Below are 19127 nucleotides of genomic sequence, written 5' to 3'. Positions count from 1 at the left end.
GCCAGTAAAATACAAAAAAATAGACGAGAGGATCACTGAAACCAGCACTGACAGACAGGAACCTTTAAAACAGACCTGAATGTACAAATTTCTTCCACTTACTTTACCTTTGACAGAACAACTCCAGCTGCAAGATTATACAGTAATCTTGAAAGCTATTTAAAAGCCAAGTTGTTATAGTAAAACATTATCTTAGACTTATAGTTGGCCCTTCAACTCACTTTACCTCTGACAGATGAACTCCAGTTGCAAGATTATACAAAAAGAAACAGAGACAACCAGAGAGGAGTCTCAAAACCGTGGATGACAGATGGGAACCTTTAAATTGACCAGCTAAGATCTTTTCCAAGAGACTACCCAGAGAATCAGTGAGGTACTGGCCATGTCTTAAAAGGGGCAGTAGCAGATTCAAACAAAACAGGCAACCAGAGGAAATTCCCAAACCATGGCCAAAAAATGGGATCCTTTAAAACAGACCAGATAGGGGAAAATCGCAAGTTCCCAACTCTCACTTAACTGTGAATTCTACCTCAGTGGAACCATAGATGTCCCCATGAAGAGGGACCAGTTGTTCCCACAAAGGGGAACCAGATGTGTAGAATCAAGTGTCTCAGTATGCACACCAGGGGAGCTTACTGAATGGCTAAAGTTGTTATGACTTTACCTAGTTTAGTTTCCTTTTTCTCAAAGTGGATCATGATGGAGCAATCTGTACTGTTCAAGGAGAGAAGGTGGGAGTTTCCTGAAGCAAAAGGAGCTTTGGCAGCTGCTAGGGAGGTCCCTTAGTCCTTCCCTTTACTACAGGTCTCTGGTTTGACTGGAGGCTGACTCACCTTTCTCCTAACACTCCTGCAGTTGGCCCTCACAAGTTCACCAGCACCATGAATCCTCCACCAATAATCATGCAACTACATAAATGATGAGGACATGGTTTTGAGAAAAGGAAAACGAAGGTTTATTGCTTTGCTAGCAAAGAGAAACACAGGGGACTCCTGTCCCAAAGGCTGTGATCCTGCCCATCAGCATTTATAGAGGTGATTCAGAGGAAATGAGATTAGGAAGGAGAAGATTAGGACAAAGAAGATCAGAGAGAAGATATGGGAGAAGAAGGTTGGGAACAAGAAGAAAAAACATGTAAATTTCAAAGCCATGAGAGATTTAGTCAAAGCATCAAGGGAACCCCTATTACATGTGTAGTATTCCATATATGTCTGTACATCTAATTGGTTTATAGGGGCTTTTTTCCCCAAGTCTCCTAATCTTGATAATCTTTTACCTCTTTTTTCTATCCAATGAAAACTGGGTATTGGAGTCTTCAACCTGTTTTGGAGGGAAAGGTAGGAGTCCCTCAAAATTAAGCAAACATGGTTTTAATAAGAGGTATATTTATGGAAACAGAAGAAAAACAAAATAATAATTAGAGCTGTCTGTAAACTGGTTGAGTCTGAAAGGCAGTCAGCTAAAAAGATTTTTTGAATTTCAGTTTGAAGCATCTTCAATTGCAGTGGTACAAGTTGATGGAAGTAGGGGAGATTTTCCTGGATGCAGTTTGTATGATTTCTCTGGAGTCTAGATTTATTATCAGCCTCAACTTGTAGGGCTTTAGGAGAAGCAGTTTTAATTTCAATGAATCCAAGTCAGAAAATTTGAAGAAAAATTTTACATATTAGTTTTATAGCTAGGAAAGAAATCACTATACAACCCAAATTGCAGGAAAATCATGATTAAAAATGCAGGACTAGAAAATAGTAACAAATAAAATGAAACATAATTTTCCTTTCTCCAGACCCTTAATCCAATTTTACCAGAGATAACCACAGAAAGATCAGTTTGTAAAATAAGTTTAGTCTCATTATGGGAGATTTATTTTCATAAAGTACAGCAAGAAATGATTGACTGTGAGGCGCTTCTGAAATTTGCTTTACTGGAACTTTTAATAAATCTTAGATTAGAATCTCAGACTTTTTAAGAAGCCTCTCAAGAGTAGGAAGCCAAGGCAAGAGCTTGTCATTAGTTTTAACACATAGTATCTAAATGAATTCTTTTCCTCAAGTTCTTGGTGTATCAGAAGTAACTTTTTGTTTTTTTTTTCAAGACCGCGTCTTGCTAGATTGCACAGGCTCTTCTTGGGTCTTGAACTCCTATATTCAAATGATGCCCCCTTCCTCAGCCACCCGAGAGCTAGAACTATAGGCTCTTGCGACACTGTCCAGCTGAAATGACATTATTTAATGCAAAGTCATGAAGCCTGTAGGGGAAAAGATCCAGGTCATTTTTCCTGGGGGTTCCTGTTGGCTTTATAATACAACTGTGATTTACAGATTGTTTATTTCTTCCTTTAATTCTGTCAGTTTTTAGTTTTACTTGTTTTATTTTTCTGTTGTTAGGTATATATCTGTTTATAATTGTTATATATTTATGGTGGATTGACATTTTTGTGATATCACTGTTTATTTCTAGTAACTCTTTTAGAATCTATTTTGTCTGACTTCAGTACTGACACTGTAGTTCTTTTATGATTGGTGTTTACGTGGTGTATAAACTTTCCACATTTTCTACCTATTTGTATCTTTGGATCTAAAGTGTATTCCTGGAGATGACTTTTAGTTGAATCTTTTAAAAAAATGTACCTGAACTCTGTCTTTGAATTAGATTGTTTAATTCACTGACATTTAATTCTATTGTTTATTTCCACATTATATTATTATTTACTTGTACCATTTTGCTTTTGGTTTTTCATAATTTTTTGTCATTTGTTCCTCCATTTCTCCTTTATTTCCTTTTTTATATTCAGTAGATATATTCTGGTGTAACATTTTGATTTCTTTTTATTAATTTGAAAGTAATATTTGGAAGCATTTTCTTAGTGGTTACTCTAGGACTTAAAATCTTCATCTTAACTTATTGGAATATTCTTTAGACTTACACTGACTTTAAGTAAAATATAGGAATTGTACTCATAATACTTCCATTCCTTCTCTCCCTTTTTAATGCTGTTACTTCTGTATATATTACAGTCTTGTGTGGTATAATGATTTTTAGTCAACAGTGGACCACAAAGATGACAGTGAACCCATAAGATTATAATGGATCTTAAAGTTCCTGCCACCTACTTATAACCATTATAACATGATAGCATAAAAACATCACTCATGTGTTTGTTGTAATGCTGGTATAAACAAACCTGCTTCACTTGGGCAGTAATATAAAAGTATAGCAATAAAATTATGTAGAGTACATAATAATTGATAAGTGACTATATTTCTGTTTTATTTATTTACTATCAATAGTTTTATCATTATTTTAGAGTGTACTCCTACTTATAAAAAGAGTTAACTATAAAGCAGTATTCCCCATTACACCAGCAGCAACCTCAAACATCTCATGTTTAGTGTCTTTCTTAATTGCATCAAGAGGCCACATCAAGTGACTGACCTATACTATCTAGATGTATGTAAGTATACTCTATGGATGTTTGCACAGCTACAAAATCACTTAATGACTTTCTCAGAATGTACCTGTGTCATTAAGAAATGCATAACTGTATATATGTGACATAGTACCTATTGATCTCTTTTAAATGTGCCGCCTCCTTTTGAGAGCTCCCATCTAGTATTGAGCCTCTTTGGTGACATTTTTATATTGGCTATTGTATTTCTGAACTCCATAATTTTTTAAAAATTTTTTATTTAGCTAGTTTTTGTTCTGATTACTTATGCATGACAGTAGAATACATTTTGACACAGCATACATAAATGGAGTATAAGCTTCTCATTCCTCTGGTTGTATATGATATAGAGTCATAACAGTTGTGTAATCATATATGCACATAGGGTAATAATGTCCAATTTATTCTACTATCATCCCTCTCCCCATTTTTCCCTCCCCTTCTTTCACTCCCCTCTGTCTAATCCAAAGTATCTCTGTTCTTCGTACCCCGCCCCCCTTATTGTGAATTAGCATCCCTGCATATCAGAGAAAATATTCAGCCTTTGGTCTCCAGAATTTCTTTTTGGTAGTATTTAATAATTTATTTCTCTTTATTGATATTCTCTATATGCTCAAACATTGATATCATTTATTTCCCTTAATCCTTGAAGGGAATGCTTTTAAAAGCATGCTTTTACTTAATCCTTTGAACATATTTGTGATAACTTCTTTAAAGTTTTTGCTAAGTCCACCATCTTGTCAGCTTCTAGCTACTTTTATCTCAGCTTATTGGTCATATTTTCATTTTTTTTTCTTTTTGTATGTCTCCTAATTTTTTTTGGAAAATTGAGTATTTTAGAAAATATACTTCCACAGTTGGGGAGGTGGAGGGAGAGGAATTACATATGCCAGAGGTAATAGAGCTGGTGGAATGAAGTAGTGGTGCAGATCATACATAACTCAGATGTCATAGGTGTTCACCTGTTCTGAGATTGAGCCAGTTTTTTTGAATGGATGTTTCTCCATTTGTTACATGTCCTTAGGACAATTCCAGAGCGTCCAAATGTTTGTTTTTCAAAATAATTTTCACCAGTTAAAAATAGATTTGCTGGAGAGGGGGTCCATAGCACTCCTTACTTTGTTATTCTGGGAATTCCACCCCATTTTTCATCTTTTAGTATCAGATTTTGGATCTTTATTTATATAGAGACAAGGTCTTTTTTTAGTACCAATTACGATTTCCTCAAGGTAGTCTGTGTATGCTCTCAGAATAAGTTAAACTTAGTTGTCAAAAGCTTTTCAGAAACTTTTAGTCCGTCAGGAAAGCAGCATTATTTTTCTTATACAAACCAGCATTTTGACTTTAAGCTAATTTTCCACATAGTTTTTCAATTCGATGATTCTGACTGGTTGTTTCCAGGTTTTATAAAGTTTCTTCTTAGAATAGATAGCATTATAGACAGATTCTACCAGCATACCCCTTGTATCTGAAAATGCTTTGCCAATTTATATTAGCTTTTTTTTTTTTTCCTTTTCTTCACAGCTGCTGTACAGAAAGTGTCAATACCTTCCAGTTAAAAGCAGGGAAATCAGGCAGAATATGATATTGTAACTGAAGTAACTCATTCATTTAACATTTATTCGATGCCTATTCTATGACTGATAACTTGCACATGTTCTTTTTGTTACCTATAAATATTTTCTAACTAGAGCCATTATTATATTATGGTTACATTATTTAACATTTATTAAATAAACCTGAATTTCTCTTTGAATCTAATTTTACAAAATAGCCATTCATTTGGAGAGAAAACTTATTGTAAAAAATTATAAGGTTTTATATTATGAAATGAATTTTTTTTTTTTTTTTTTTGGAAAAACCAGTCCGTGAAGCTAAGCAATTAAAATAAGTTTGGCAGAAGAGAGAAAAAGTATGTATCAGTCTTTGAAAAAGGCTTGTTAACTTAGGAAAGAAGCAGTGTTTAGAAAGCCTTGGGTGTTTCTTTAATCTTCTTGGTACTGCTATTTGTGATTATAGACAAAATAATTATATTACTCTCCGCTTTACTTTCTTTCTTGACTTTAATTGGAAAATAATAACTTCTCTTGAAGATTGGGTTGTGGAGGAAAGAAGTAGTATAAATTGACAAAGAATTTTATGAAAAGTGCTTTACAAATGTTTGATATTATGGTACCTGTTTATAGGTACATTGTTCTACAGTAGAGATAAATATAAGCTACCTGGCCTGGCTAACAGGAGGTTCAGAAAGGCCTTTGTTCAAACTCATTCTTTTTTATACATTTATTTACTTATTTTGTTTGTGTGAGAAGAAGTTTTACTATGTTGCCCAGGCTGGCCTCAAACTCATGGTCTTAAGTGATCCTCCTGCTTCTTGAATATTTGGAACTATAGGCATGCACTATTGCACATAACTTATTAAACCACTTCCAGTTGTAACCTGGGCTAAAGTGAGATCATAAGTATAATGTATGTACCAGAACACTGATATTACATCGTATGCCATATAAAGGATAATTTCCTATTTTTCATTCCCTTTTCTAATAGAGAAAAGATGGAACTCTTAAGCCAAATATTTATGTTAACTATTAGCTTAAAGCTCATCTTTCCAAATTTTCTGATTACTTTCAGAAGAAAAACTAAATTTAGGTCACTCTCACTTTTCTCCTTCTCTCATGATGAAATGGCCATAGAAGGAATGGAATAGAAGGAAGAACCAGGAATTGTAAACTGGGAGAGTAGCTCAGTAGTGGAGCACTTGCCTAGAATGCTAGAATTCCTGGATTCTAACCCTATCACTGGAAAAAAAAATCATAAAAGTAGTTAACGGTATAGTTGAGCTTAAACTTTAAATCATTGTCTTTATTTCTTGGTTAAAATATTTAAGGTAAATAGCGAGTTCTAAACCTGAAACTCTTGATCCTAGGGTCTTCTGTTTTTCGTTTCCTAGCAGCCAATCAACTTTAAAACATGAAGGGATAAAAACCAGGAAATAATCATAAAGCATTCCTTGGAGAGAGTTTCCAAACATGAATAAAAAATCAAAACTAACGAGCCCCCTTCACTGAGCTCAGGTACTGTATTGGTACTTTACTACATTATCATTATTGTTCTAACAACACCTAATGAGGAAGGAGCCTTGAATTTTATACTTTGTAAAGAGGAAACTGTGGCCTAGACAAATAATGGAAACTTACCCTGGATTGCACAGCTCCTAGAAACAGGATGAACATTTTTTAGTTTATCCTGTAGTATATATTTATAGAAAAAATTCAAGATGTGGGAAAACAAATTTTTAACAAATCAGTAATAACTATATATGTTTGCATATGTATCTGTGATCATACAAAAAGCCCTCACACCGATCTGAAAAATACATAGTAAATTGATATCATTTGGTAAGCCTGAAGAAGAAAAGTAATGTACCAGGAATAGAGTTGGTGTTCAAATAAGTCTTTATTTTGAATTTTTTGATTTTTAAAAAGGGAATGCATTCCTGTTTTAGTTTGCAAATTTAAATAATTTATAAATTCTCATAAAATGAGGATAGAAAGCCGAATTCCAGATAATTTAAGCTTTTTTGACCAGCCTCTTTGTCCCCTTTCTAGTAATTTCTTCTTCATCACAATATCCACCCAAGAATATTTAATAAAACTTTTATAATAATGTATACATGAGTTAATTGGTATGGTTAACATTATAAAATAATTTATAATGACGTATAAGGCAGTATTACATGGTGGTTAACCATGGTAATGGTCAAACCATGGTGGTCTGACCCTGGAGCCAGACTGCCTCAGTTTGAATCTTAATTTTCCTATGGTATGAATTCTCTGCTTTGATTGTTATTAGGTCTAAATGAGGTATTATCTTCACAGTTCTTGGTAAATAGTAAGAACAAAAAATGTAAGAGTTAACTGTTATCACATCATCATCATCTTAACACTTAGAAGAAACTAGGACAAGTTATATTTATGTATGTGTGCACATACACATACATATATATGCATGACTTCATATGGTTAAATAAAGACTTTTTTAAATTAAAATTAGATCGTAATATTTCTGAGTTTTATAACCTTCTTTTGTATCCAACACCATATCTTAGAAACACCTTTCCATGCCATTAGATGAAATCATGAGTGTTTAAAACAAAAATCAGATGGATTTGGTCTTAAGTAGTTGTGATGGTCTGGATCCTTTTGACCAGACACATGAACATATAAAAAATATGTTTAACAAATCAGGCACTTTGGGGCTTTGGACCTTTGGATGAAAATTTGCAACTTCTCCTCTAAGATTTTCCAACCTATAAAAAGCCGTTGGGGGTTGGGGGTGGGTGGGAACTGGGGTTGTGGCTCAGTGGTACAGCAATCGCCTCCATGTGTGAGGCCTGGGTTGGATCCTCAGCACGACATTAAATAAATAAATAAAATAAAGGTATTATGTCCAAGTACAACTAAAAATAAATATTAAAAAATGCTGTTACCATATTTAGCAATGTCATAAAATGTAATGAAAATATATGACAGAAATAACATTTCTTTGTCATTTATAACTGGACAAGTAGAAATAAAAATACCCTCAAAGGGAAAAGGCTCTATACTATATAATAGTATGATTTAGAAAAGTCCAATAACATCAGTTTTTTCCAATTAAATAAAAACTGTAGTCTAACTGATTAGAATTACTAGTGAAAAAATGATTTTTCTGAAATCTTTACTATCAAATTTAGTGTTTACAGGTCTGTTTGAGGTAACTTTAAAAGAGTTTTGATTGCATTCCTTAAGATGAAAAACTGTTAAGCACCTCCTATGCCAATAAAATGATGAATGCTGAATCAAAAAAAAAATACTTTGGGGCTATACTGAAAACCTGAGGTGCTCATAAATGTTGATGTGGCTTATTTAAAGGGTTCAGTGGACCCTGCTATATCTCATCTCACATGAGGATTATTTGCCTGATTTGTTAAGCACTAATATACAACATTTTAAAATGCTTTTCTTCAGAGCCAATATGTAAGATAGAATGCTGTTTTAAAGTACCACTCTGGGAAAGACATTGAAATACCATTCTTTTAAGTAAAATGATCCATACAAAAGGACATTGTTTATTAATAGAATTATTTCTTTCTTTACTTCTTCCTGGCTTTTCAGGAGATGTTTCACAAAGCAGAAGAATTCTTATCCAAAACGACGGATAGTGAAATGGATGACATGGACACATCAGATACCCAGTGGGGCTGGTTTTACCTGGCAGAATGTGGGAAGTGGCATATGTTTCAGGTATCTCCCATCTTTGAATTTCAGCAGCAGGGGTTTGATTCACTTATAGCATCATCTTCCAGATGTATAAATGAGCATGAATGCAAAACTTGAAAGAAATCAAACCCTAAGGAAATCAAATAGCTTAAATAATAGAAAACTTAGAAATTCTTCCAGTTCTTTTCCTTTTCTTCCCCCAGGTTTTCACAATAATTTATTTAGAAGAAACAGTATGTTTACAGTATGTTCAGAGTGTCAGTGTTACTAGAGTTGCATGATATCCGACATCTGAGCCAGCTCCAAGTTTGACTTGGTAGACAGAGAGAGAGAGAGGGCAGAGCAAGTTTACATTAAACACCTTTTGTATGCCAGTATTATGTTAGGTGCTGTACACATATTTTTTTCTCTTATGCTCATAACAACTCTAAAGCAGATATTAAAACTCTTGTCTTCTAGTCAAAAAAAGTGAAACTCAGAAAAGTTAACACAGTGTGTCTAGAGTCACAGAGGAGTTAAACTGAGATTTGAACCTGTTCTCAAGCCTGTGTGTGTATGTGTGTTTCCTCACCAAGCTGTTTAAAGTTAAAGATTAAAATTTTGAACCACTTAGAAAGTACAGTTAGTGTAATTATTAGGATACTTTGTGAAGAGTGTAATAATTTGTAAAAAGGAACATTTACCCAGGTGTTGAAGGGGACCATAACCTGTTGTTTCTTTGCTGGACATCTTTAAACAATTTTCAGTATGAGGATTTAGTTGAGATCTTCCCTGTGTGTTGGGAGATAGAACAGATGGTTAGTAAGTTTCCCTCATTCTTCCATTTTCTTTTGCTATGACCATAGTATCACTTCTCTGGCCAACCCCTAATATGAACAACTGATAAATGAAACTTTCTGATTTATCTTAAAGCCAGATACCAATATTCAATGTTCAGTTAGTAGTGAAGATATCGAAAAGAGCTTCAGAACAAACCCTTGTGGCTCCATTTCTTTTACTACTTCCAAATTCAGCTACAAGATAGACTTCGCAGGTATGTTTTTTTTTTTTTTCCTAATGGTTATGTTTTTAGTATATTGATAGAGTAATCTATAGCTCTGAAGATCAAGATTAGTTTTTACATTTACAAACAGTGAAATAGCGAAGTAAATATTTTTTTGTGGCACATGAAAATTGCCCCATAAATATTCAAGACTTGAATCTTCTTGAGCAACATTGCCTTTAATAAAGGCATGTTTATATGCATATATATATATATATATATATATATATATATAAATGTTTGTGAAAATTTTCATATATTTTGAGTTCATGTCATACTTGTTTTCTAAAATACACAAAGTATTTTATAGATCTTGGGATTTTTGTTTGTTTGTTGGTTTGTTTTTGAGATGGAGGTCTTGTTGTTGCCCAGGCTGGCCTCAAACCCTGGGCTTAAGTGATTCTCCTGCCTCAGCCTCCTGAATAGTTAGGATTACAGGTAAATGCCACCACTTATAGCTCTTGTTTTATTCATCATCCAATCCATCTAGAAATAAGTTTGAAACAGTTAGGAACTGTTTAATTTTAAAGGTCAAACATATGTTAAGTGAGAAAGTCATAATTAGCTAATGATAGTTTCAAGACCAAAGTTTAGCTGAATGACCCTTCTCTTGGTGTCTTGGCCAGAAAACTAGTTCTTTAATGGAAATTGCCTTCTGCCATTTCTGATTTCATTAGCCCTTTCATAGATTAACCAGCTAATCTGGAAATCTGCCACACTTTTTATTTCATCTATGATTTGTGGTCATGTTTTTAGGTAAACCATGAAAAACCTTTTAGAGTCAGAAAGATCAATAGCAGGAAGGGAGCAGGGAGTGGGGAGGAAAGGAGAATATGAGGTACTGGATACTGAATTAGAATAAGATATATTCTGTGCTTTTATAATTATGTTAAAAAGGATTCTACTGTCATGTATAACTAAAAAGAACCAATAATTTTTTGAAAGTCCCTTAAATTTTAAGTTGTTGGTATCCACTCTTTTTTTTTTAATATTTATTTTTTAGTTGTAGTTGAACTCAATATTTTTATGTGGTGCTGAGGATCGATCCTAGGGCCTCGCACGTACTAGGCGAGCACTCTACCGCTGAGCCACAACCCCAGCCCTAGTATCCACTCTTTACTGCTTAGAGGCAAATAAGACCTAGATGGGGAGGCTTTCTTAACAAAAGTACATTTTGATTGCTGTACAGCTTAGTCTTCTATCTTTTCTTTCCCAATTTCTGGGAGTAGTATCTTTCTGACTGTGTTAGTAGTATGCTGTAGTTAGACAGGGTGCTAAAACGTTTGAAATTCCTTTGGACGAGCCAATGCCTAGAAATGGTGAAGGAGTTTTGTCCAGATAGAGGTTGATGCAAACAAATATCTAATAATTACTTTCCTCACCAAAATTGTTTTTCTTGCTTTTTTTTCATTATCATGAGTTAAAACTTAGATTCCCAGTCCTGAATAATCATAACTTCTTTTTAGTGACATTAGGCAAATAAACTGCTTTTTAGAGGATCCTGACATTTGACTTTCTGCTACAGTATAGGCAAACAGTGTGTGGTAGACATTTCTAGACATTTTTTTTGAAGCAGTGGTAAAATAGAATGATATATACAGGCTTCAGGCTTCATGAAGAGAATGAGGTTTATTAAAGCATTCAGTAGATAATTTAGCAAGCCACATTGATCCTAAAAGAATATTTGCTAGTAAAGTACATATTTTGAAAGCTTTCTGTCAGAAAATTAAGTTTATCAAAAAATATCTTGCCAGGTGTGATGGTACGTATCTATAATCCCAGCAACTTTGGAGACTGAGGCAGGAAGATTTCAAATTTAAGGCCAACCCGGGCAATTTAGTGAGACCCTGTCGCAAAAATAAAAAGGGCTGGGGTTATAGCTCAGTGTTACACCCCTGGGATCAATCTCCAGTATCACAAAAAGTAAATATCTTTATCAAACAAATTACATATACTAATAACTCAAGTTCCCCAACCCTCTATATAGTGATATTACTTCAAAGATAGTTATTAGTACTTAACATACACTATTTCAAAGTTATTAGCCCCAACCATTCTGCTACTAGTCAACTCAGCTTCTCTCTATAAACTGAGAAAAGTAAACTCAAAATGAGATGGTTTAAGAAGATGGCACTACAGGTTTTGCATTATGTGCTGAGAAGATCTTGCTTTTTCCCTTGAACTGTAATGATGACAGTATGTGCCGAGTCTAGGAGAATACAGAAAGCCAGGACAAACTTTACATTAGCACTTGCCTGGGTGGGTGAACTCTTTGTTTAGGAATGAAATGCTGTCAAGTAGACAAGATAACCTGGCTAGAATCTTGAATTAAGACTTATGTGGGAATGAAGACATGGATCTGGTAAATATTGCCAAGGCTGAAATATAGATGAAAGAAGAAAATGATACATTTAGTTATTAATTAATATTTTATCACTAGAATTGGTTATATAAGTATGTGTTGGGTCTCGCCAGGTTTTCTATTTTTTTTGGTTTAGGTATACAATTTAAAGAGAAGGCAAGAAATATACAAATTTTTGAAATTCTGTGAGTTGTGCAAGTTTTATAATGGTAATGTATCTCTTTTCTCATTTCCAAAATTCTTGGAGAAATAAATCAAAGTATATTTTTCCATTTAATAAGCCAAACAGAAGGTTTAATATGATAATTTCTTTCTTTTTCTAGTACTCTTAACTTTCCTAAACTTAGAACTCTTGTATTTTATTGTCGGTATAACCTAAGCGCAGTACAGAAAGGAATAGACCCTGCATACTGAGCAGTGTATAAAATTAGCATCTTTATGTATGAGCTTAGGTCAAGCAATGAAGCTGTGCTCCCCTGAAGAGCACCTTTATGACAAGATGTATAGATGCATGGTAAAGTATCTTAATATACTCTGCCTGTCAGCTGCTCCCATATCTCCATGATTCCTGGTCATCATGTAGTGTGACGACTAATCTTCGTGACATTTTATAGCACAGTATGTTTCTATGGCTTATCTAATATCTTTGTCTTTGTGTACAGAAATGAAGCAAATGAATCTCACCACTGGAAAGCAGCGCTTAATAAAAAGGGCTCCTTTTTCTATCAGTGCTTTCAGGTATTGTAAAGAGAATGGGGCAGAAACGGTATTTTGCCATTTGATAGAGAAACGCATAGACTAATGTTTTAGTGAGTCAATAAATGACTTTTTATATATTAAATTGACCTTTTAAATATTAAGTCTCTCATTTGTTGATAAAATAGCCAATCATCTTCTGTCATCATTTCTTCTATTCTTTCCCCCTTTTGTTGTTTATTTATTGTTTTCAATTCTTGAGAATAGTGTGCACAGTAGTTACAAAATGTCTTATGGCCTTTGTAATAAACCCTTAAAATAATACACTGGTAAATTTGAATTTTAACTAAAGATATTCTCAACAGAACCATCCAATTATTTGAGTCATAAGTCCTGGGTAATTGCCCACTTTGTATCTCTACTGATTTCTACTAGGCAACCCTTAGAAGTAATTTCAAGTCTTTAGCAATTAAAAGAGACCTAAGGAAAATGTTTGCACAACGGGGCAACAGGACAGCTCCCTGGATCTACACTGAAGATTTTCTTTTTGCTCTCTCTGGCTGTACATAGTCTGAAAAAAGAGGTGTACATGCCAGATTAAATATTTGTTATTCATATGAATGTGGTTGAAGGGAAAAACCTTAGAGCATGTCTCCTTTTTTAAAAAAATGATTCCTTAAGCAAATACTGAAATTCTTTTTTTTCAAAGAATTTAAAATGAAACAAAACAAAACTAAAATGGTAGCATGTGAATTGTACAAAATACCTGTTTGCTTCCTCCAAGGAGAATTTTTGAAAGGATTTGAGCAAAAGAAAGAAATTGAAAGAATTAGGGCAAAGGAATAAATATTTTAAGTTTGTATCAGTTCGTTTCTCAATATTTGTGACTTATAATTTGCATTATGATTTAAAAGTTATTCAGATATTTATGATAAATGTGCTAATACATCTATGGAATATAGAGAATATTTTTCTTCCAGCTACATCATGGTCACATTCTTTAGTACTAGGAATACAAAAAGGAATTGCTTATCTTCAAAGAACATGTAATCTGGGAGAAAAATGAGACATTATAATGGAAAATATTATTGGATGTGTTTTATCTGGTATGCCTTTGATGGGGGTAAGAAGCATAAGGTGGGGTCAAATACTGTTCTATCCACACTGTACAAATAATATAACAACAGCAGGAGAGGGAGAGAATTAAACAGAATGGAGGACAGCATGCAAGATAATAATAAAAGGGGAGAGTTAATTAAAGAGGAAAAATAGAGTGATGAAGGTCAGGTGCTGACGTAGAAATGTTCATTGAAGACTATTAAACATTTATTTCAGGCAAAGCAAATAATTTATACCTCCTATTGACAAGGAATTAATTCAGGCTTTGGACTATAAAATTTTGTCTGTTTTTACAATAGCTAAAAGATACTTAGACATTTAGGACAAATTTTTTGCTTGTTATAGTGAAAGAACTAATTCAGAGTTATTTTAGAATTCTCTAAGACCAACATGGATGAAGAATTTGAACATTCACACAGCTGCAAAAGAGAAATACAAATCAGTATCAGGCTTAAAAAAAAAAAAACTATCAGATTGACAGAAATTTGAAAGCTTAATATCACACCTTTTTGGAGAGGTTTTTGGCAAATAGGCTTTCTCTATATTTCTTGTGAGAATGTTAATAAGGTGGCATTTGCACAGTATCTGTCAAAATCATGAATAAATATATACTTTGACCAAAAATTTAATTTCAAAGTGTTATTCTTCAGATAGACCAATGGACATGTAAAGTGATAAATAGACAAATTTGTTCTTTGTGGAGTTCTTAATACAGTAGCAAAAATGAAAGACAAGCTGAGTATCATCAATAGGAATCTGGATAAATAAACCACACACACACACACACACACACACACACTCACTCATACAGTGGAATGCTGGGCATCTGAAAAATATTTAGAGTTCTTTTATTTATTCAACCAGTATTTATTGAGTGTCTATCATATGCCAAACTCTGTTGTAGGCACTGGGAATGAGAATACTTTCTATGTGTTAATATGGAAAGATCTCAGATTAAGTGGATAAAAAGATGCAGAAATGTAGGCTATTTATGCTGCCATTTGTGTGAAAGAATAATTTGGCTTATATTTACCTAAAGAGATTCCAAAAGAACAAACAATTAAAAACAGTAATTACTTGGAGTAAGCAAGAAGAAAGAATTGGATATAACAAGGACTGGAGTTGGAGGGACACTTCCCACTGCATTCTTCTTTATGTACAGTCATTTTTAATGATGTTGTTTTTTCCTAAAATTAAAATGAGTTTGAAAAAATAAACTAAGGATAGGTTTGAAACTAGTTTTTTCCATTAAAATTTTTTCTATTTTCAATCACCAGAGAGGATTGGAGTGTTAGCTTTTACTATTAAACACCCCATCATCACTATCTTTCTTTGCTCACATCCAGTGGTTTGGACACTTTAGTTTTAAAAAGATTTCTGACTGCAGTAAGCGAATTAATGTGGATCACGAAAGAGAATTTTAGATTTGACTCAGATCTTGGAGTACATAAATGGCTGATAAGAGTTTCACTTTTATTCAGTAGGCAATATAAATAAGAGCTTGGGCTTTTTTTTTTTCCATCAGGAGTTTAATTTTTTTCCTTAGAAATACCTTTTCTCTAATCTTCCTTACATTTTAAAGAAATTTTAGAAACTTAAAAGAAAATAAGACAGAACTATATAATTATTTTTGAAATTTATTGGTGTGTAAGATTGGATATTTTTCATCAAAGTTTACTATTCAATACCTGAAAAACAGCACACAGTAAGCATTCAATAAATATTTTTAAATAAAGAAACAAAGGGTTGCACTTATTGCATTTGACATCATACCATGAACATGAAAATTTAGCTTCGGAGAAAATACTAAATTACTGGCAGTAATTATAATCAGCTTCTAATATTTTGTTTTATTTTTTGCTATTTTAAGTTATATCTGTGAAAATGAGGCTATCCCTATGCCACCACACTGGGAGAATGTGAATACTGAAGTACCATATCAGGTAAGAGCAGGTCTGACTATCTATCCCTTGAAGAAATTAGAAAGGAGTGTAACAAAACCATGTACTCTTTTCTTCCCAGCTTATTTCTCTGCACAATCAAACACATGAATATAATGAAGTTGCCAGTCTCTTTGGGAAAACAATGGATCGTAACCGAATTAAAAGAATTCAGAGAATTCAAAATTTAGATCTATGGGAATTCTTTTGCAGGTAAGATGATCTCTGATCTGAACCTTCCTATCTGTAAAACTTATATAGTCTTAGAGATAGTTAAACATCAGTGTTTAATTGTATTAATTTTTACTGATGTCGACATGCTGATTTTATTTTGGCACATTTCTACCTGGCCTCTCAGTGCACTTCTTTAGCTTTCCTGGAGGAGTAAAAGAGAGCTACTCTTCAAGTGAATCCCTGGCATTATAACGTGAAAAGCTTTCCCTGGGGGCTTAAAGATGTGCATCTTGACTGAAATGGACATTATAAGTCTCAGGAGCTGCTCAACTTTGTTGATGTGATTTTGTTTGGCTCAGCTTTTTATGTCAAATTAGAAACATTGTTGACTTTTTTTTTTTTTAATAATTACACTTACACTATATTTTTGTGGGGATGGGGGCACCAGGGATTGAACTCAGGGGCACTTGACCTCTGAGCCACATCCCCAGCCCTATTTTATATTTTATTTAGAGACAGGGTCTCACTGATTTGCTTGCACCTTGCTTTTGCTGAGGCTGGCTCGTGATCCTTCTGCCCCAGCCTTCTGAGCCACTAGGATTACAGGCCTTTGCCACCGTGCCCAGCTACTTACACTACACTGTCTTACACAAAACTAGTCATTTGCTTGTTTTGATTTAAACAACAATCTAAAACATACCTTCAAAGTTCTTACTTAGCTTAGAGTTTATGTAGGTTTAAAATTTCAATTTAATTTTAGATTTAAGTTAAAAATGACCTCTTAGATTGCTCATTGTGCACAAAACCTAAAAATAAATCTCATTACAGAAAACTTGGAGGTATTGTTCAGATTAACCTGTTGTGCTATATTTTTATAACAAATGTTACTTAAAGTAAGTGGCTCTCTGAAATATTTTAGTTAACATTTGTAGATGAGATTGGCTTCTAATATTTTTACTCTGACTTTGAATTTTTTTTCAGAAAAATTTCAAACAAAAAAGTAGGGAGTCTAATATAAGGAAACCCATGTGCTCATCATCCTGCTTCAATATTTATCAAGATTTACCTCACATAGTCTATCTCCTTTTTGTTATTGTTGTTGGTGAAGTATTTCAAAGTAAATCCCAGACTGTAACTCATTTCATTTCCATATACTGGACATTTAAACGACTTTTGTTTGGTAATGGTACATGGAATTCTTTCTTGGTTCTAACTGATTAGTTAAATGTGGCCCAAGTACATTCCAGATATAATTCTCATAGTTGTTTATAGTAAAATAAGCTGTGTTCAGCTTGTGTTTTTATAGTTTTGACTCTTTGTACCAAACCATCTTTTATTTCTGACAATAACTGTGTCTGACTTTGGAACATTTTTTTGGTTCTTGTTTGGAGGAAGATAGAAAAAAGCCTTTGCCCCCTTTGATTTTATTACCTCAGTGACTGTTTTTCTGAAATGGGTTGTTGAAAACTTGATTTTTAATTTTTAATCAGATCTCTGAAGTAGAGCTCATATTGATCTCCATAATTTGAGTTCCAAATAAAACCTACTGTAAAAAACCATCCCATTGGGGATATGGCGCAAGCGGTAGCGTGCTCGCCTGGCATGCGTGCGGCCCAGGTTCAATCCTCAGCACCACATACAAACAAAAGATGTTGTGTCCGCCAAAAGCTAAAAAATAAATATTAAAAATTCTCTCTCTCTCTCTCTTCTCTCTCTCTCTCTCTCTCTTTAAAAAACAAAACAAAAAACCAAACAAACCATCCCACTGAATCCCTAAAACATTTGATACTAAGAATTTCACTGCAAACAGTCTTATGTGGAGATGCCATGATTTTTTTGTATTGTCAGCCTATAGAAATCTGTGATGTAAGTGAACTTGTCACCTGCTGTAGTATTGCAAAAATACTTAGATCTCATTGCAGGGGCAGCCTGTCATTCTGACATCTCCCTGTAAAACTAAAATAACTTAGTCAATCTCATTATCACATAACCTATGACTCACCATATAGACAGTCAGGCCCACAAGAGTCCATCAGGGATCAGTTTATATGTCACTTGGGCCTTTCTTACTTCCCTCCCTTCTTTCGACAAATATGTTTTTAGCACCTGATTTGTGACAAGCACTATTCTTGGTACTTGAGATATAATGATGTACGGAACTATAGATTAGATGAAAAGGCAGGCCTCGGCTACCCAGAAATATAGGGATGAGCACAGGTCATCATGGGAGCACAAAGTGAGGGTTTCTATCCACCCTTGCTGACAAAAGTAGGGTGTGGATTATGGAATGGGGTATATTAGATAACACCTCCTAAGGCAGGTGTCAATTAAGCTAGACACAGGTAGAATAGAGAAAGGACATCCTAGGCTTTGGGAACAGCATGGGCCAAAGTCTGGATATAAGAAAGAATATAGAAAGTTGAGAGAATTTCAGATTGAATAGAAAATTACCATGAATGGTGAGACAGGAGGCTAAAAAAGTAGTCAATAGGGAGAGCTTGCGGGAGTTTATATCAGAACCACTGGGTGGTTGTATAATTTTTTTCAGTAACCTTAGCTGAAATCAATTGATCCAGAGAGTTTGCAGGTGCCAGACTTTATAAGGGCTTTATAAGCTAAACTAAAAGATTTTCTTTCTCTGGAATGGTAGAAAATCCTTGTAAGACTTTAAGCAAGAGGGTGATGGATCTGAATTTTAGAAAAATAATTCATCAAGCCATACTGTGGGGAATGTTTTGAAGCAGTGGTTCTCAACTGGAGTGATTTTGCCTATCAGGAAACATTTAATAATGACTGGAGAAATTTTTGATTGTCACATGGTGGGTTGGAAAGTGCTAATGTCATCCATTAGATAGAGACCAGGGATACTAAACATCCTACAATATATAGGACTGCCACAACAAAGAGTTATCCAACCCCAAATAATAATAACATCAAGGCTGAGAAACTCTTATTTAAAGGAATCACAGTTTGAAGCATGGTGATCAAGTTAGAAAATTATTTCAGTAATTAAACTGAGACACAGTGGGTGGCCTAAACCAAAGTGATATCTGTTGTATACAGGCAAAGGGGACAGTTTTGAGAT

At 34.0% G+C, this 19127-nt stretch overlaps 1 protein-coding gene across 1 annotated transcript in view; it reads left to right on the top strand.

Annotated features, from left to right (window-relative positions):
* LOC124080138 (protein mono-ADP-ribosyltransferase PARP11) overlaps window positions 1-19110 on the top strand; it is a 46526-nt gene extending 27416 nt beyond the window's left edge. Inside the window, exons 2-6 of the mRNA XM_046425994.2 lie at window positions 8605-8733; window positions 9622-9742; window positions 12776-12851; window positions 15799-15871; window positions 15951-19110. Coding sequence (XP_046281950.1) covers window positions 8605-8733; window positions 9622-9742; window positions 12776-12851; window positions 15799-15871; window positions 15951-16085 — 534 coding nt within the window. The 3' untranslated portion in view covers window positions 16086-19110. The remainder of the gene's footprint in view (window positions 1-8604; window positions 8734-9621; window positions 9743-12775; window positions 12852-15798; window positions 15872-15950) is intronic.
* Window positions 19111-19127: the final 17 nt, after the last annotated feature.

Source organism: Marmota monax, unplaced genomic scaffold, assembly GCF_021218885.2.
Source record: "Marmota monax isolate L192 unplaced genomic scaffold, Marmota_monax_Labrador192_F-V1.1 WCK01_AAM20220418_F8-fsc00621, whole genome shotgun sequence".
Taxonomy (NCBI): domain Eukaryota; kingdom Metazoa; phylum Chordata; class Mammalia; order Rodentia; family Sciuridae; genus Marmota; species Marmota monax.
Note: the sequence above shows the minus strand (reverse complement) of the source record. Positions and strands in the feature narration are given on the sequence as shown.